The 19,785-nt window shown below is 44.9% G+C and overlaps 1 protein-coding gene and 2 non-coding genes across 3 annotated transcripts; all 3 read left to right on the forward strand.

The window, feature by feature from the left end:
* Positions 1-8,860: 8,860 nt before the first annotated feature.
* On the forward strand, positions 8,861-13,126 carry LOC127300770 (protein SAWADEE HOMEODOMAIN HOMOLOG 1). Its single transcript, XM_051330942.2, has 9 exons — positions 8,861-9,021; positions 10,296-10,381; positions 10,706-10,751; positions 10,818-11,091; positions 11,187-11,256; positions 11,872-11,923; positions 12,214-12,357; positions 12,505-12,624; positions 12,814-13,126. The coding sequence occupies exons 1-9, from the start codon at positions 8,983-8,985 to the stop codon at positions 12,859-12,861; spliced, it is 879 nt and encodes a 292-aa protein (XP_051186902.1). The 5' UTR covers positions 8,861-8,982; the 3' UTR covers positions 12,862-13,126.
* Positions 13,127-13,320: 194 nt separating this feature from the next.
* TRNAK-CUU (transfer RNA lysine (anticodon CUU)) lies at positions 13,321-13,393 on the forward strand. Its single transcript has one exon. It is a non-coding gene; the product is annotated as a tRNA-Lys (tRNA).
* Positions 13,394-14,446: 1,053 nt separating this feature from the next.
* TRNAF-GAA (transfer RNA phenylalanine (anticodon GAA)) lies at positions 14,447-14,519 on the forward strand. Its single transcript has one exon. It is a non-coding gene; the product is annotated as a tRNA-Phe (tRNA).
* The last annotated feature ends 5,266 nt before the right edge of the window (positions 14,520-19,785 follow it).

A 19,785-nucleotide genomic window follows, 5' to 3' on the forward strand; every position in this document is an offset into this window, starting at 1 on the left:
ATGTTGGTATCTCTAGCTGGAATAGATATGTTCTTGATAGTCTCGCAAAAGGTGACTTCTTAAGTACCCCTGCATTAGAAGCTAGTTGCATTATTGAGAGTTTATTTGTAATACCCCCTGTTGATAAAGTTAAAACTGAAATCTCTCTTGAAGATGTTATGAAAAAATTGGAAACCATAGAGAAAATTTTTCCAAGTATTGAAGCTAAATTGGAAATATTACTTGATAAAACTGATGAACTTGATAAATCCTTAGGAGGAATTGATGAAAGAATTAGTGTCCTAGGAACTAATGCTGTCCATGATGATCAAATCAATAGGATTGACGAACTTGAAAAAGCTATGGGAACCTTGGGTTCAACATTTTCTTCTCTTAAATATAAGGAGAAAGCTTATGTGGGTAAGGAGCAAAAGTTTATGTATGTCTCTAAAGTGCCTAGACCAAAGAAGTATTATTATAGGCCTAAAATTGACAAAGCCCTTAGTACCACTATGGATGGGGGAGCTCATGATAACGATGCATCACTCTTTGATAATACTTGATACACACTTTCTGCGCCTAGCTGAGGCGTTAAAGAAAAGCGCTTATGGGAGACAACCCATGTTTTTACCTACAGTACTTTGTTTTTATTTTGTGTCTTGGAAGTTGTTTACTACTGTAGCAACCTCTCCTTATCTTAGTTTTGTGTTTTGTTGTGCCAAGTTAAGCCGTTGATAGAAAAGTAAGTACTAGATTTGGATTACTGCACAGTTCCAGATTTCTTTGCTGTCACGAATCTGGGTCCACCTCCCTGAAGGTAACTCAGAAAATTAAGCCAATTTACGTGCATGATCCTCAGATATGTACGCAACTTTCATTCAATTTGAGCATTTTCATCTGAGCAAGTCTGGTGCCATTTTAAAATTCGTCAATACGAACTGTTCTGTTTTGACAGATTCTGCCTTTTATTTCGCATTGCCTCTTTTGCTATGTTGGATGAATTTCTTTGATCCACTAATGTCCAGTAGCATTATGCAATGTCCAGAAGTGTTAAGAATGATTGTGTCACCTCTGAATATGTCAATTTATATTGTGCACTAACCCTCTAATGAGTTGTTTCGAGTTTGGTGTGGAGGAAGTTTTCAAGGATCAAGAGAGGAGTATGATGCAACATGATCAAGGAGAGTGAAAGCTCTAAGCTTGGGGATGCCCCGGTGGTTCACCCCTGCATATATCAAGAAGACTCAAGCGTCTAAGCTTGGGGATGCCCAAGGCATCCCCTTCTTCATCGACAACATTATCAGGTTCCTCCCCTGAAACTATATTTTTATTCCATCACATCTTATGTGCTTTTTCTTGGAGTGTCGGTTTGTTTTTGGTTTTTGTTTTGTTTGAATAAAATGGATCCTAGCATTCACTTTATGGGAGAGAGACACGCTCCGCTGTAGCATATGGACAAGTATGTCCTTGGTTTCTACTCATAGTATTCATGGCGAAGTTTCTCCTTCGTTAAATTGTTATATGGTTGGAATTGGAAAATGATACATGTAGTAATTGCTATAAATGTCTTGGGTAATATGATACTTGGCAATTGTTGTGCTCATGATTAAGCTCTTGCATCATATGCTTTGCACCCATTAATGAAGAAATACATAGAGCATGCTAAAATTTGGTTTGCATATTTGGTTTCTCTAAAGTCTAGATAATTTCTAGTATTGAGTTTGAACAACAAGGAAGACGGTGTAGAGTCTTATAATGTTTTCAATATGTCTTTTATGTGAGTTTTGCTGCACCGGTTCATCCTTGTGTTTGTTTCAAATAAGCCATGCTAGCCTAAACCTTGTATCGAGAGGGAATACTTCTCATGCATCCAAAATACTTGAGCCAACCACTATGCCATTTGTGTCCACCATACCTACCTACTACATGGTATTTTCCCGCCATTCCAAAGTAAATTGCTTGAGTGCTACCTTTAAAATTCCATCATTCACCTTTGCAATATATAGCTCATGGGACAAATAGCTTAAAAACTATTGTGGTATTGAATATGTAATTATGCACTTTATCTCTTATTAAGTTGCTTGTTGTGCGATAACCATGTTCACAGGGGACGCCATCAACTATTCATTGTTGAATTTCATGTGAGTTGCTATGCATGTCCGTCTTGTCTGAAGTAAGAGAGATCTACCACCATATCGTTAAGCATGCATATGTTAGAGAAGAACATTGGGCCGCTAACTAAAGCCATGATCCATGGTGGAAGTTTCAGTTTTGGACATATATCCTCAATCTCAAATGAGAAAATTATTAATTGTTGTTATATGCTTATGCATAAAAGAGGAGTCCATTATCTGTTGTCTATGTTGTCCCGGTATGGATGTCTAAGTTGAAGAATAATCAATAGCGAGAAATCCAATGCGAGCTTTCTCCTTAGACCTTTGTACAAAGTGCATAGAGGTACCCCTTTGTGACACTTGGTAAAAACAATGCATTGTGATGATCCGGTAGTCCAAGCTAATTAGGACAAGGTGCGGGCACTATTAGTACACTATGCATGAGGCTTGCAACTTATAAGATATAATTTACATGATGCATATGCTTTATTACTACCGTTGACAAAATTGTTTCATGTTTTCAAAATCAAAGCTCTAGCACAAATATAGCAATCGATGCTTTTCCTCTATTGAGGACCATTCTTTTACTTTCAATGTTGAGTCAGTTCACCTATTTCTCTCCACCTCAAGAAGCAAACACTTGTGTGAACTGTGCATTGATTCCTACATACTTGCTTATTGCACTTATTATATTACTCTATGTTGACAATATCCATGAGATATACATGTTACAAGTTGAAAACAACCGCTGAAACTTAATCTTCTTTTGTGTTGCTTCAATGCCTTTACTTTGAATTATTGCTTTATGAGTTAACTCTTATGCAAGACTTATTGATGCTTGTCTTGAAGTGCTATTCATGAAAAGTCTTTGCTTTATGGTTCACTTGTTTACTCATGTCACATACATTGTTTTGATCGCTGCATTCACTACATATGCTTTACAAATAGTATGATCAAGATTATGATGGCATGTCACTCCAGAAATTATCGGTGTTATCGTTTTACCTGCTCGGGACGAGCAGAACTAAGCTTGGGGATGCTGATACGTCTCCGACGTATCGATAATTTCTTATGTTCCATGCCACATTATTGATGTTATCTACATGTTTTATGCACACTTTATGTCATATTCGTGCATTTTCTGGAACTAACATATTAACAAGATGCCGAAGTGCCGATTCTGTTTTTCTGCTGTTTTTGGTTTCTAAAATCCTAGTAAGGAAATATTCTCGGAATTGGACGAAATCAAAGCCCAGGGGCCTATTTTTCCACGAAGCTTCCAAGTCCGAAGGAGAGACGAAGAGGGGCGACGAGGGGCCACACCCTAGGGCGGCGCGGCCCCCCCTTGGCCGCGCGGCCCCGTGTGGTGTGGGGCCCCGTGCCGCCTCTTGACCTGCCCTTCCGCCTACAAATAGCCTCCGTGACGAAACCCCCAGCACCGAGAGCCACGATACGGAAAACCTTCCAGAGACGCCGCCGCCGCCGATCCCATCTCGGGGGATCCAGAGATCGCCTCCGGCACCCTGCCGGAGAGGGGAATCATCTCCGGAGGACTCTACGCCGCCATGGTCGCCTCCGGTGTGATGTGTGAGTAGTCTACCCCTGGACTATGGGTCCATAGCAGTAGCTAGATGGTTGTCTTCTCCCCATTGTGCTATCATTGTCGGATCTTGTGAGCTGCCTAACATGATCAAGATCATCTATCTGTAATTCTATATGTTGCGTTTGTTGGGATCCGATGAATAGAGAATACTTGTTATGTTGATTATCAAAGTTATGCTTATGTGTTGTTTATGATCTTGCATGCTCTCCGTTACTAGTAGATGCTCTGGCCAAGTAGATGCTTGTAACTCCAAGAGGGAGTACTTATGCTCGATAGTGGGTTCATGCCCGCATTGACACTGGAGACTGATGTGAGAAAGTTCTAAGGTTGTGTTGTGCTGTTGCCACTATGGATAAAACATTGATGCTATGTCTAAGGATTTAGTTGTTGATTACATTACGCACCATACTTAATGCAATTGTCTGTTGCTTTGCAACTTAATACTGGAGGGGGTTCGGATGATAACCTGAAGGTGGACTTTTTAGGCATAGATGCAGTTGGATGGCGGTCTATGTACTTTGTCGTAATGCCCAATTAAATCTCACTATACTCATCATGATATGTATGTGCATTGTCATGCTCTCTTTATTTGTCAATTGCCCAACTGTAATTTGTTCACCCAACATGCTGTTTGTCTTATGGGAGAGACACCTCTAGTGAACTGTGGACCCCGGTCCAATTCTCTTTACTGAAATACAATCTACTGCAATACTTGTTCTACTGTTTTCTGCAAACAATCATCTTCCACACAATACGGTTAATCCTTTGTTACAGCAAGCCGGTGAGATTGACAACCTCACTGTTTCGTTGGGGCAAAGTACTTTGGTTGTGTTGTGCAGGTTCCACGTTGGCGCCGGAATCCCTGGTGTTGCGCCGCACTACATCCCGCCGCCATCAACCTTCAACGTGCTTCTTGGCTCCTCCTGGTTCGATAAACCTTGGTTTCTTTCTGAGGGAAAACTTGCTGCTGTGCGCATCATACCTTCCTCTTGGGGTTGCCCAACGAACGTGTGAAATACACGCCATCACCTCCCCGATCGAGACCACCGTGTTAGACCAATAAATAGCTAGGCACCTACCCCCACCTTCATGAGGGAGAGATTATGTTTAGATGAACTTGGTGTAGGGATTCGTTGCATAGAAAACAAAAATTTTCCTACCGCGAGAACGCAATCCAAGCCAAGATGCAATCTAGAAGACGGGAGCAACGAGGAGATGATCGAGACTCACCCTTGAAGATTTCCAAAGCCTACAAGATGAGGCTCTTGTTGCTGCGGTAGACGATCACTTGCCGCTTGCAAAAGCGCGTAGAAGATCTTGATCACAGTGCCACGATCGGGCATCACCTCCGTACTCGGTCACACGTTCGGTGTTGATGAAGACGACGTCCTTCTCCCCGTTCCAGCGGGCAGCGGAAGTAGTAGCTCCTCCTTGAATCCGGCAGCACGACGGCGTGGTGGCGGTGGCGATGGAGAACTCCGGCGGAGCTTCGCTAAGCGTTGCGGGAGAGGTGGAGGAGAGGGGGCGGCTAGGGTTTGGGAGAGGGGGAGGTGGCCGGCCACTATGAGGGGTGCGGCCACAATGGCTTTGGTCTCTTGTGGTGGCCGGCCCCCTTCCCTATGCCCCTCATTATATAGGTGGAACCCCAAGTGTTGGACTACAAGTCTTCGAATAAGACCCCAACCCAAAACCTTCCATGTAGTAGGGAAACCTACCCAAGGTGGGACTCCCACCCAAGTGGGATTCCCACCCTTCCATGAAGGGGGGGTGGCCGGCCCCCTTGGTGGAGTCCACCTTGGACTCCCCCCTCTAGGGTTGGCCGGCCATGGGGAGGTGGAGTCCCTCCGGGACTCTTCCTTCCTTAGTGATTTCTTCCGGACTTTTCTAGAACCTTCTAGAACCTTCCATAAATGCACCGGATCATTTCCAAACTTGGAATATGACTTCCTATATATGAATCTTATTCTCCGGACCATTCCGGAACTCCTCGTGATATCCGGGATCCCATCCGAGACTTCGAACAATACTTCGAACTCCATTCCATATTCAAGTTCTACTATTACAACATCAAACCTTAAGTGTGTCACCCTACGGTTCGCGAACTATGTAGACATGGTTGAGATCTCTCTCCGACCAATAACCAATAGCGGGATCTGGAGATCCATAATGGCTCCCACATATTCAACGATGACTTAGTGATCGAATGAACCATTCACATACGATACCAATTCCCTTTGTCACGCGATATTTTACTTGTCCGAGGTTTGATCATCGGTATCACTCTATACCTTGTTCAACCTCGTCTCCTGACAAGTACTCTTTACTCGTACCTTGGTATGTGGTCTCTTATGAACTTATTCATATGCTTGCAAGACATTAGACGACATTCCACCGAGAGGGCCCAGAGTATATCTATCCGTCATCGGGATGGACAAATCCCACTGTTGATCCATATTCCTCAACTCATACTTTCCGGATACTTAATCCCACCTTTATAACCACCCATTTACGCAGTGGCGTTTGATGTAATCAAAGTACCTTTCCAGTATAAGTGATTTACATGATCTCATGGTCATAAGGACTAGGTAACTATGTATCGAAAGCTTATAGCAAATAACTTAATGACGTGATCTTATGGTACGCTTAATTGGGTGTGTCCATTACATCATTCATATAATGATATAACCTTGTTATTAATAACATCCAATGTTCATGATTATGAAACTAATCATCTATTAATCAACAAGCTAGTTAAGAGGCTTACTAGGGACTCATTGTTGTTTACATAACACACATGTATCAATGTTTCGGTTAATACAATTATAGCATGGTATATAAACATTTATCATAAACATAAAGATATATAATAACCACTTTTATTATTGCCTCTTGGGCATATCTCCAACACTTGGCTTATGCCTCTATTATCCCTTTGTGGATTAGGGAAACCCCCTCCTTAGATTTCCAATCTATTGTATCAAGGCACTCTCTATGTGATTGGTCTCTTCCATTCTAGGGATTCTAGTGTTTTGGATCTTTTGCCTTTGCAATTCTATCTATTTGCACCCTTTCCCTCTTTGGAACACTACCAATTGCATACCGATCTTGTACTCGGGAATTCTACCTTGTGTCTTTTCCTTGAGTACTTATTCGGGACGGTGGTTCGGGCCTTCGAGAGTAAACCAGATTGTATCGGGTTATTTGTGCATGTGTTCATCGTGTTCCTGTGTTCATCCCTCACCCCCTCGTGTTCTTGGTCAAATTTCTTAGATCGAGCAACCCACGCGGGCTCAACCCGCATCAGTCATGGCATGGTATACTCTCTTGCAAATAGGCCTATCATATCTGAGCTCCCAAGACTAGTTCAGACAAACCATCTTAGTGTATATGGCTGTAGTGCACTTGAAGCTGCAAGACAGGGTATCCTACAGTTTGATCCCTACTATGTGCCTAAAAAATGATTGCAAAGAAGCAGTTCATGTGTTATTACTGTATAGCAATGGCCTGCATTGTATCTTTCTTTGCCAATGGAATATGAGAATAATGGAGTCTTTTAATGTTCCCGGCAAAACTCTGAATTTTTCTGTAACTACACAACACTTGAACATAAGTGAAACTGCAGTAACACCGAAATTTAGAGTTAACACTTCTCCAAACATGCTTAAACTTTCAAAATTTTGGTTCTATGCGAAGGTAAAGACTCAAACCAACATATATAACACTAGATTATCACAAAAAGCTTTTGATTATCAAATTGAATGAGAACAGTCTCCGCTTTTCCGCGAAACAGGCCATCTCTACGATGAACAAAATAGCCAACTACGATGAATGCGCATGGGCACAGTCGACATTGTCGTTGATTAAATTGAAGGTCACGATTTCAATCGAACACTCACCAAGAACTGTTTTCCGATCCATGTCGAGAAGGAGCAAAAACAGAGGGAGAAGAAAGAATCAAGGACGGCAAGTCGTACCGTAGGTAGGCGGATCATATTTCCATAGCCTCTCGCGAATCTCCGCGCACACAGCTGGAGCAGCGACGGGAGAAACTGCCCGTGTAATAATTAGGATTTTTTCATCTCCAACGGGGCGACGTAAACGGACGTTGAACGACCATTTGCATCCGCCTGGACCGAAAATGCGTCTGGAACACGCTCCAGCGGGGCGACGCATAGTGACCGCGCCATCCGCAGCGACGCAAACCCAACGCATATTTGCGCCTGGAATGGGGCGACAGGGACTTCCTCTTTGACCGTCCACCGGCGCCTCGTCGTCGAACACGGCAGGCGCCTGGACAGGACGACGACGACAAGGAGGAGGCCAAGGACGACAGCGACGACTACGTCGCATGCATTTTTCAAGAATGGCAGTTGGCCATGGTAGAGCGCCAGAAGTTCGAGTACCGGACAACATGACGGACGACGAGATCGCGAGGCTCGGCGTCCTCGTGTCGGAGGTGGACCGACCGGTGCAGCCGCCGCTGCCCCGGTACGCCACCGGCATCATGTCGCCGGGCCTCATGGAGGAAGAAGCCCTACGGCTGGCACTCCAGGACTCGGCCACGCCACCGGTTCAACCGCCGCCTCCACCTTCGCCGTACAACCCGTGGGGGCCTCCACCTCCAGCACCGGTGTGGGCTGCTCCACCTCCACCACCGGCCTGGGCTCCTCCACCTTCACCACCGCCGGCGGCACCGGCGTATGTTCCTTCGCTTCCCAACTGGCCATGGGTGGTACCGGAGCTCGTCGTGATCGACAGCGACGACGAAAACCAGTAGGCGCATGCGTTTTTAGGGTTTTTATTTTTCTTTATTTTACTATGTAAATTATGTTTTCATGTTATACAAATACAAAATCGAAAAAATGCATCGTGCCGCTAGAGTCACCTCCGGTACAAACGAACGATCGATTTTGACCATTTGAGCCGACAAACGTGCGCCGGACATTTTCGATGTCTGAAATGTATGGCCGAGTTGGAGATGCTCTTAGCTAAGAGAAAAACGAAGTCAGCTTTCCGACGCTGCTTCCAGCTAGGCCCCTCACGATGGCGACCACACGGCCCCATGGTGTGGCAGGCAGAGGCGGGGTCCACCCCGTTTCCCGTGGCACTTTCCGGGATTCCTGCTTCTGCTCCTCTCTCCACATTGTTTACTCCCTTTCTCTGCCTGCACGCTCGGTGCCATCTTGCTCCACTCTCCATAATTGCCCTTGGCTGCTGGTGGTAGTTGGACTTGAGTCGCCGCCCCCCTTCGCGCCGGCCCGGCCCCGACCTCGCCGCCGGCGACCCATGGAGCGGCGATCCAGCACCCGCTTCTCGCCCACCGAGGTACACAGCCATTCATCCCCTCCCCTTTCCCCCTCTTCCTCCACTCCCTCTTGTACTGGGGTGTTCTTTGCTGCTTCCTGACACCCTCCCCCGGCCTTACTGGTCCTGTGTGTGGTGTCGGAGACGGAGGTAGCTCTCCCCGATTCGATCAGAAGAAGATGCTTACCGGTTGATGCGATCCAGCCGGCCCCCATTGCGTTTTTGCGGCGGTTTTCGTGTGGAGCTTCCCTTTTGCCCTCGTTCCGGGTTCCACCAGGGGGGTCTTCTTATTGTAGTAATTTTTCCTTGCTCTAGCTAGTTGCACAATATTGTGTTCTTCTTCGGTATACTGCTGCAACAAATGTGATCTCTGACGAAAAGGTCACTAGGGTTTCGTTTATTAGGGGCGATTTGGAGCAAATATTGGTTCAGGTGGCCAGTCCAGGCAACCGTGGAAATGGAGTTGTTGGAACATTGCATTACATTATCCAGCTTTTGGATAGCAAATGATGAGCCCTTACATTGTGAGAAGCATTGAAATGTGAGACCTAATCTTAGTTTCGGCGATAAAACTGGTCGAGGTGATTCCAATCTAGGGCTTTATTAGTACGCAATATCTCGCATGTGTGTTGTTAAGCTAATAAGAGCTTGATTTGGATTAGAAATACTATCTGTTGCAGCTTGATTTGTATTTTTAATCTTTCTTTACATTCGTCTGCTACTGCTTGTATGTACTAATAAGAGCAACAAACATGAAAATTCATGTTTGCTACTGAATAGAAAACCGTTCAACCTGTTCCTAAATAGCTCCCTTTAAAAAGGATTTCAAGTTATTTGACACAAGGCATGGAAAACTTGTAAATGCATTTTTTCTTTTCTTGTATTGCTCCTTTTAGAACGAGGGTGGTATTGCAATGGGTCCTGTAAAGAATGTAATGTTACTATGCAAGGAGCTACTGTTGTTGTCCTATGTTGCATATTTGTTAACTCAGGCGCTGTGTCCAAGCTGCATACCGTGTTTGAATATCAGCAGAGCTTCATTACATGTAGGAGGATAATGGGATTGTTTGCTTTGCTATGTCACTAACACTACTACCTGGATGTCATCTGTTCATATTCTATTTTCGAGTCTGGTATTGATGACTCATTGTAAAATGTAAACAAAGAATATAGTCATGCATGTTGGTGGGAACTGGTGAATGGCCATTTTTCTTATTGTGTCGTGCCTCTTATCTGTCATTTTTTACTTTTTTTTAGTGCTACCGATTGCTAATTAAAAGTACTTCTTGGTGCAGATTGCAAGGTTGGAGAAGTTGGTTTCAGGAAGAAAAGAAAAGGTCTTGGATGGTGATCTGTGTGAGAAGCTTGCTGAAGAATTTAAGTGAGTGCTGGATGGCTAGGTTGTGAATTATGATGCAGTCTTATTGATTCTTAAGGAGCATATACATCAATTACCTTTTTTCGGAGAAACTAATAGGAGGGTTGAAGTGTATTATTATGTTCTTTCTAAGCATGTCATGACTGTTTCCACAGCCTACCCCAACTTTGTTGGGAAAAAGGCTTTGATGTTGTTGTAAGCATGCATGACTGTATTTACAAAGGGTGATGCAGAACTCAGCCCTTATATCTCTGAAGCATACTTAAATGTAATAGTTTATAAGTGGCACTTCTGACATATTTTCTCATTTTCTGCTCCCATGTGCAGTCGTTCTGCAGCTCGGACCGGGAGTAGAGCACTACAGGCTACACAGGTGACAGTGTCTTTTTGCATCGTCCATGTTTCACGAAGTGCTTTCGCATGACATGTCTTTCAACAGGTTCGAGGATGGTTCCTTGATAAGCTCCCAGCATCAACTACAGCCACTAAATCTACTTGCCTGCCTACTACTTCTGAAGAAAAGACTTTAGCCTCAGAAGCACATGTGTTAGTTTCTGAGACAAAGGCTGAGCCTTCTGAAGAGAAGACTTTAGCCTCAGAAGCTCATGTGTTAGTTTCTGAGACAAAGGCTGAGCCTTCTGAAGAAAAAGTTTTAGCCCCTGATACAAGTATTTCAAACAATGAGGGTGAACTTTCCCCGGATTTACTCAAAGGTTATTGCAAGTATCAGTCTGTTAGAACTTTATGCTTGGTGCTTGTACGGTTGTACCATTTACTAAAATTTTCTTATGCTCTGGCTTCTTTTCAGAAACTATAGATAAGGTTCCTGAACTTGAAGACCTGCAGTTTGAGGCTAGGTCATCAAAGGATTCTGCATGGTGAGAACTCTTTTACTTGCGACAATTATGTTCCTCCCCCCCCCCCTTTCTCCTTTTATTTGCAGCAATTTCATTCTTTATTTATCCCCTTACCCGATTCTGTCGTCTTGTGAGTAATTGAGATCGTATGAAGCAATCAAGATTTGTTAACTTATGTTGCACCTCAGTTTTCTTAGGAGATTTGGGCTTGTGCCATTCAGCATGGCTATACTGGTGAATGTATATTGAATAAATAACAGAAGTCAACTGTGAATAGTCTGAACTTGTTTTTAATAATTTTTAGCTAACGAGCATGCAAGTCGATCATAACAAGTTATATATGCCTATCTTGATAATGCTAGTATAGTATGTTAATCTACCGTAATGGTCCAAGAAAGTATGGGCAACTGTACCTGGATATCTTATATCCTTTGGTTCTGGCTGTCTGATTAGTATAGCTCACTTCAATAATGTTATTAGCATTATTACCATGGAGCAGGAATCTTAATCTCTGTGCATGTGCCCTGAAAAGATGTGCCCACATGCTTTGGTTGTGTATAAATATCTTCAAGTTTTTATCTTTCTTTTGTTTCTTTGGCAGCAGAACTAAATTTCATATTTGTTTGTGGTATGTAGGTATGACATTGCCGTATTTTTGGCACACAGGAAGACAAGTTCAGGCGAAGTTGTAAGGCTAATAATTAATTCTGTAGCATATAAGAGCATTTTATGTTTTATCTCCATGACTAGGAAATCATCTGTTATTTCGTTTTGTAACTTCATCACGATAGGTCTCTCGTCCACGCCATTTCATTGGACGAAGAATGAATACTAAGGATAATGCACTCCGTTGCTTGTTATCATTTGGTTGTTATTTGTACAATAGTAACTTAAGTTCTGTTGCGTTCTCTATGTAACCAAATATTACTACATTGTTGTTACTCTATGTAACCCAATATTTCTACATTGCTGTTGTAGGAAGTCCGGGTGAGGTTTAATGGATTTGGGGCTGAAGAAGATGAGTGGATAAATGTCAAGAAGGCTATCCGCCAGCAATCCATTCCGCTGGAGTCCTCAGAATGCCGAACCATTGTCAAAGGAGATCTTGTCCTGTGCTTCAAGGTAAGTGGGTAATGATTAATCCAGAGTAGCATGTCACAAGATCCTATACCATTTGGTTTTGTTCTATCCTGCTGGAGCTTCCTACTTACAAGGCATATGCCCTTCCCTCTCAACTTATTTATTTTCTTGTCGCAATCCGTATGTCAGGAGAGCAACGATGATGCATTGCATTTTGATGCACATGTTACTGATATCCAGCGGAAGCAACATGATATAAGGGGTTGCAGATGTGTCTTCCATGTCCAGTATATTCATGATCAGAGTCAGGTATTTGAAATTAGCTGGGTCCTTGTTTCTTTTGGAATGCCTTGTATCAAGCCATAAAATCTTCAATCATTTAGTGATGCAGTGTGTTTATTCCTCTTTTTTTGTTGCTATAGTCATAAAGTCCAGCACTCACATATAGACCCAATGCAGCCTGATCTTCTGAGACTTGCTGATTATTTACTTTTCCAGGAGATGGTGAACCTGAAGAGACTGTCCCGGCGTCCGAAATACGTCTGATGGCTTGTGCTATCGTTGATCTTGCCCCTGCTATTTGCTCTTGTTGAAGTAACCGGGAGGCCTAAAATCTAGTTGAGAGAGAACCTAGACTGGACTCTAGCTGTTTCTTATCAATGTGATGTGTATAGTAACACCACCTGGAAGAATACTTAAGCCCTCTTTGGCACATAGCTGTTGTAACGGCTATGAGTAGGCTCATTGATAGCCAATTTTTGCGCACTTGAGAAAGTTGATGCCAAGGTGGGCTGAGACCGGTTTTAATCGATGTGTTGGAGCAACTTGCCATGGTAGCCTTCACCGTTCTGAGTCTCTTGCGATTTGCTTCAGCCGAAGAACGTCGTGTTTGTTATCGCTGTTGATTTTGCTCTCTCCTTGCATCGAAATGAAGAAGCAGCTCCAGAATTCTCCATTTCGTCCATCTTAAAGAACCATTAACTTAGAATTTAAAACTACCAGCAAGCCCGTCTAGCTCAGTTGGTAGAGCGCAAGGCTCTTAACCTTGTGGTCGTGGGTTCGAGCCCCACGGTGGGCGAATGCAGTTGACCCTATTTTTTTTTTTTACTCTTTCTCGCCCGAAATAGCTGACCCAATCCATTCACAAATTGAAACGGAAACATGCTGAATCACCCAAACTTTAAAACGGCCAGGGGGAAGTACTTCACTATAAATAAAAAATGAGTCCGAGAAGTTCTTCATCAACGTCCACTTCATCAACATTTTGCCTAATCGCCGTGACCCTGGAGCAGAGAGAGGGGACTAGTTTTCTTAGCAACTGTAAGAAAGGACTATTGTGAAGAGACACTAGGCTATTTGAACCATGGACCATATCACAACGATAATGGTTAGATTTTGAAGGTGCAAGGAGTGTGTTATTCGATGCAAAAGGACCCGAGTGCTATTTAGTTAGCAATGAAACTGCGGAAATTCAATTCGGCTCCCGGGTGCGTATGCTTCCTCTACCAAAAAATCATATTTCGAAATGTCGAAAATTTTGGATAAAAAATTCTACATGTACATCTCCATAATATACGTGCGTTCGTCAAGTTTCACGAAAAACCAATATTTTATTTGGTCTATATAAAAAAGAGAAAGTTTATCTTGTGAAAAGCATTATTTTTAGCACTGAATTTTAACTTTTTTACACGCGTCACATGATAAGTCGATTTTTTATGAAACGACTTTGTGAGCACGTAGCACATGAAGATGTACGTGCGAACTTTTAGTTTTATTTTTTAAAAAAATTTAAAATATATGTAAGATGCATTTCGAAATATAGGAAGCATATGCACACATGTTCCAAAACACCGTTCCCATAAAACTGTCCATATATATTTCACTGGCGGAGAATTGACAATCTCGATGCACATGTGTATTCAGGATTTTTGTTTTGATTAGCTCTTCTAGTAGTTTTCTAATCTTATTTATCACTCCCTTTGTTCCGAAATCTTTTGGAATGGATGTAATAGTTAAAAAGTTTGTTGTCCTAAGAATATTGTCTAAAATGCTGTACTTATTGTATTGGTTCAAACGTTGTTCAAAAAGCGGATTCAATTCTAAAATTTTGTGTTCAAGAAAATTACAATTGGCGGGGATAGCTCAGTTGGGAGAGCGTCAGACTGAAGATCTGAAGGTCGCGTGTTCGATCCACGCTCACCGCAAATTTTTTTTTTTTCTCCGTTCCGTCTTCGACATTGATTAGCCATTCGATCTTCCGCTCACCCAAATTTGTTGTCGTTTACTCTTTCCTTTTTCCCATGGAATTCCGAGGCAAGCGCGTTTACAGAGACGGAGAAGAACTGATCAGGTGACTACATTCCGAGTTCGACTTCGAGTCCAGCATGGGATCATGGCATCATGCACATACTCCAGCATAAAGTCGATCCCGCGCCTTGTGTTCTTGCACAAAAATTCCGCTCCCGCCGCAACAAAGGACAGGGAGAAACAGCGGTGGGCCTCCCCTACGAGGCCCAGCCTGTCATAATTTCTTTCTAGTGGCAGACGTTGCGACAGCGACCGGAGTGAAGGATGCCATGAGCCTATCAGCGGCGGAGGAAGCCATGGAGGCGAAACATCCCGCGTAGGACGTGGTCATGACGGAGAAGGGGTCTACCGCTAGCAGGGGAAGCCCGTCAACAGAGGTGCGCCTAGGGGATGCTCCCGCCAGCCTCGGGAAAGTGAACGTCGATCCTCCTGAAGCCAGCGAGGCCGACGTAGAAGTGGCGCCGGCCCCACGAGGAGCGCCGGCCCTGAAGATTCCGATCCTCACCTTGCGGCCTTGGAGGTGCCCACCGGTAATGGTGTGTCCCATGTGCTGTAGCATCATCGGGCGACCGTGCGTGGGGCAGTTCGCCGACACATGGCCTTCCTTGCCACAGAGCACACACACGGGATCGTTCGGGCACTCAAAATGGAAGTCCCCGTCCCTTCCACAGTGGAAGCATTCACCGCCCATGGCACTCGCGGACGCTCCTACCACCTGCTTAGCCTTCCCTTTGGCCTCTTGGTCGGTGGACGCACCTTGCGCCCCACCCTTGGCCTTAGCTTTGCCCGACGGACCGCCGCCACCACCACGGCCACTAGCGTAGGCATGTTGTCCCCTCGCGCGAGCCGCCTCCTCCTTGCACAAGCGCTACTCCCACTATGAAGGCGGGGGTACCCAAATCCCCACGCTCCTGGTCTTGGACACGCTGCTCGTTGTAGCGAGGCCGCGACTCGTCGTCGTACTACGCCCGGCGACCGCCCTCCTGACGGCCCCCTTTCTTGCGCCCCTGGTCTTGTCGCCCGACATCCCGCCGTCCTCCATCCTACCTTCCCACGCCCTATCGACGCCCCTCTCTGTCGATGTAGTCACCGTACCTCCTCTTGTTGCGCCCATCACCACCGCTGCCATTGCCACCGTACCGCTCCATCACCACTTCTGGAAACTAGCGCGTGAGAGGTGGAGGGCCTGGATGCGAAAGAGCTTGCAAGCAATTTAATTTTCTCTTCTAGCATTTTTCCCATATTCTTTTACCTACTTACAATTGCTAAATTGTTAACAAGTTTGAGTAGTTTGATGTGTGCTATTCTGCAAATAATTAAGTTGTTGTCCCAAAAATATTTTCCAAAATGATGTACTTATTGTATCGGCTCATATTTTCCAAAATAGTTGTAGGCTCACAACGGAGCATAAATTCAGGAAAAAAAAAAAGATAAGACCCATGATACAAACCGATGGCTCGGTTTCCCTTCGCTCGCCTACTATTAATGTTGCCGTTAAACTATTCCATCTCATGCTATAAGTCTATGATGTAGAGAAAATGCCATAGGCCAATGATTCAAAGTATGCATTTTAATCATGTTTTTTATTTGTTTACCTATGGCAACGCATGTTAGCACTTAACTAATATAGATAATAAGCAGCATTCATCAAATTGTGTATACATTGGTGTTTACTGCAAGCTAAGCCTAAATCTAGGTTATGTTTTTAGATGAAATCTAGGTTCTGTTGGGTTGGGTAAACAAGGATAGTTGACTCGGGGTTCATGTTTAGTTGGGTGCCTAAGATTGGCCCAATAATTGACACGTCAAAGTAACCTCAAACTTTGTTTAAAAAGTTGGTTTGAATTCTATAACTTCGTGTGTAAGAAAAATTGGTTTAGCGGCTGGGTTTGCTCAGGTGGTGGGAGAGCGTCTTGACATGCATTGGCCATGTAGGCAAGTTTTCGTTTTTGCTCCGTTTCGCCTTGACATGCATTGGCCATGCATGTAAGGCAAGAAGCAATTCGATCTTCCGGCTAATGCCTTTTCTTTTCTTCTTCCATGGAATTCGGAGACAAGCCGAGTACATAGAGTTGGAGACGGAGGAGAACTGATGAAACCGACGCCGTGCCTTCAGTTCTTGCACAAAAATTCTGTTCCACCAAAATTAGAGACGGAGAAGAATTGATGAAGTGACCACAATTCGAGTTCGACCTTGAGACCAATATGGAATAATGCACATACTCCAGCATAAAGTCGATCCCCTGCCTTGTGTTGTTGCACAAAAATTCCGCTCCATCTCCCTCTCCCATCCAACACCATCTCCCTGGCTTGTTCGTTCTTGCACCGCGTGGAGAAAGCCATGGCGATCGGCAGCATGCTCAGCCGGAAGCGCAAGCCACTCGACGCCGCGACGGAGGTCTTCAACGTCTGCCCGGAGCGCGCGCGGGAGGCCGTTCGACAGCGCTTCCAGTCGGAGCTCGTCGCGGTCCGTCGCCTCCTCGAGAAGGCGGCCGCCCTGCCGGTGCCGGTGCCACGATCGGAGGAACCTCCTGCCAAGAGGAGCAAGGAGGCATCTACAGCTCCCGTGGTCATCGCACGAAAGATGATGGCCGAAGAGGAAGACGACGTTGACATCCCTGGCGGCGCCTCCCCCATGGCCATCGCACTCGCGCCGCCGCGGCTGCAGCCCGCCGAAGACAAGGGCGCGCGGGAGCTTGTTCGGCAGCGCTTCCAGTCGGAACTCGTTGCGGTCCGTCGCCTTCTAAAGAAGGCGGCCGCCCTGCCGGTGCCACGATCCGAGGAACCTCCGGCCAAGAGGAACAAGAAGGCATCGACCGCTCCCGTGGTCGCGCCTAAGATGATGATGGCCGAAGAAAAGGAAGAAGACGAGGACGAGGACGAGCACGTGGACATCCGCGGCGACGCGTCACCGGAGAAGATGCCGAAATGTCTCGGCGATGACGCAGCCATCAGCGGCAGCCCTAGCTCGAGCAGCAGCAGCGGTTGCGATTCGGACTCAGACTCAAGCAGCGATTCTGACACTGATTCAGAATCAGAGAGCGTCGACAAGGCGGAAGAGGACGTGGAAAAGGAGGAAGAAGTTGACAGATGTGGTGGCGTCTCCCCCATGGTGATCGTACCAGCGCCGCTGCAGCTCGCTGAGGACGACGACATGGACATCTGCGGGGACGCGTCACCGGTGGTGTTGCCGAAGAATCTTGGCGTTGACGCAATCATCAGCGGCAGCCCTAGCTCGAGCAGCAGCAGCAGCAGCAGCGACTCGGATTCAGACTCAGCAAGCGACGGTAGCAGTAGTTGCAGCAGCAACGATTCAGATGACTCCGATTCAGATGAAAGCGTGGACGGCCCAGCTCCGGCGGAGTGTGCCGCCACGCCTCCGATAACCCTGCCGCTCGCCCGTGCCAAGGAGTCTCAGGAAAGGCAACTGAAGGAGGCGAGATCGAGGGCAAGGGAGAAGGCCCGGCAGGAGGTGCTGAAGACGGAGAGGACGGCGATGCCCAACAGCGAGAGGGTACACCGGACGGTCTTCAAGAGTCTCGATATTAAAGAGTACAACATGGCGATGCCAGAAAACGTGTTGCATCAGCTTGGGCTCTTCCTCAAGCCTGACGACGACGGCGATCAGGAGGAGCAGCTGCATCGTCAGAGCTTCGAAGAAGACTTGGAGGAAGGCGAGATTCGGTTCTAATCTTGGCTAGCAAGAATTCGATACTGAAACTTGATTTGTTCTAGCTTGATGTCTCAAAGAAAGAAACAAGGCGTGTGTAAACTCTGTAAAATGTATGCTAAACATGATTGAATATATGAATTTATTTCTCCCTGTTGTGTTGTACATGTTTGAATTGCGTGAAACGTTTGAATTACGGACTGCTCCATTTCTACACAAGGTTAAAAATACTGGCAGCAGCGAAAGCCATGAAGAAAAAGATTTTTTTAAAATGAACTAATTATATAAGATCATCGCCATGAGCACAGAAAACTTAAGATCAGACACTAAAAACACGATGGTAATCCTCTCGTCGGAGCACGAGATTCCATTTCCACAACAGAGTAGTTGACTTCGCCTTCATAGCTGCCTGGTTACTTGTGTACAGAAACCATAAATCTTGTGCTTGTCCACACCTTCGCAAAACTTAGAGATGTAAATTCAGAAATGTACATTTGTATCCTTCAGATTCACGTGAAGATTACTAGCCTGCTTGGTTCTGCGAAAGTCGTCGTCAGAAGAGCTCCAGCCAAACCTCATGTCATACCCACTTCAGGGCTCAATCTGCTGAGATTTACTAAACAAACATATTTAATAACCAAGCATATATGAAACATGATTTTTTTTTCTGAATGGTATCTCTTTCTTCCATTTTCTTTTCCAGACAATCTTTCAGGTTTCTACCCAACTTGCATATTCAGGCTGGGCAAATGAGATTCCAGGTTACTGTTTATCCTAATCATATAAGGTAAAAGTTACTTCTGGCCTTGATCTTTAATAGAGTAAGAAAATTTCTTGGACGAATGACGGGACAGTTGTTAGTTTCAGAGTAGTTGTGCCTGAAATTGTAGATGAGGCCTGACTAGTTTCACATGGCCCTAGTTTTGTTTAGGACATGGTTGCTGATGTTTATCGGATCAGTACAGAAGCATCTTTCTTCTTTGAATAGCCATGTGTGTAAGGACGAGTTTATTTAGTCACTGGATATTAGATGGGTTTAAAATGTGATAAATTCCCGTTAATATGGCAATTGATGGAGCGGATGACATCTTAGATGGTCAGCTCCTCTCGTCTATTATTGGTAATCTTACAGAGGTTGATTTGGAACACTCGGAGCTTAGTTCAATCTATGATCTAAAAGCTTCTGCACGTGGTTCCCGATCGTCCGCTGGTAAGAAGTCTCGTAGATATGGCAAAAATACTAAATCTACAAAAGTTTCTCGATGATTGGCATGTTTCGGAATAGCAGAGGTCTTGAAGACTTGGCTAAGCATTCTCACATTGCCGATGGTTGTAGAGATTATGATTTAGATTTTATTGCAATATCGGCGAAAATTCTCACAAAGTTTCCTCGACCGATTGTCAGGCGGGATTAACTTTCAGTGGTTTTCTCGTCCGCCTCGTGGTAGGTCTGGGGGCATTTTACTTGGCGTCCGCATAGACACAATGACTGT

The sequence above is a fragment of the Lolium perenne genome, chromosome 5 (assembly GCF_019359855.2).
Source record: "Lolium perenne isolate Kyuss_39 chromosome 5, Kyuss_2.0, whole genome shotgun sequence".
Taxonomy (NCBI): Eukaryota; Viridiplantae; Streptophyta; class Magnoliopsida; order Poales; family Poaceae; genus Lolium; species Lolium perenne.

Bases quoted from the DNA above. Each gene is read 5' to 3' on its own strand.
- LOC127300770 (XM_051330942.2), top strand. From the start codon at position 8,983: ATGGAGCGGCGATCCAGCACCCGCTTCTCGCCCACCGAG. The intron at 9,022-10,295 runs GTACACAGCCAT...TTCTTGGTGCAG, and splicing joins CCCGCTTCTCGCCCACCGAG to ATTGCAAGGTTGGAGAAGTT. The intron at 12,625-12,813 runs GTATTTGAAATT...TTACTTTTCCAG, and splicing joins ATATTCATGATCAGAGTCAG to GAGATGGTGAACCTGAAGAG.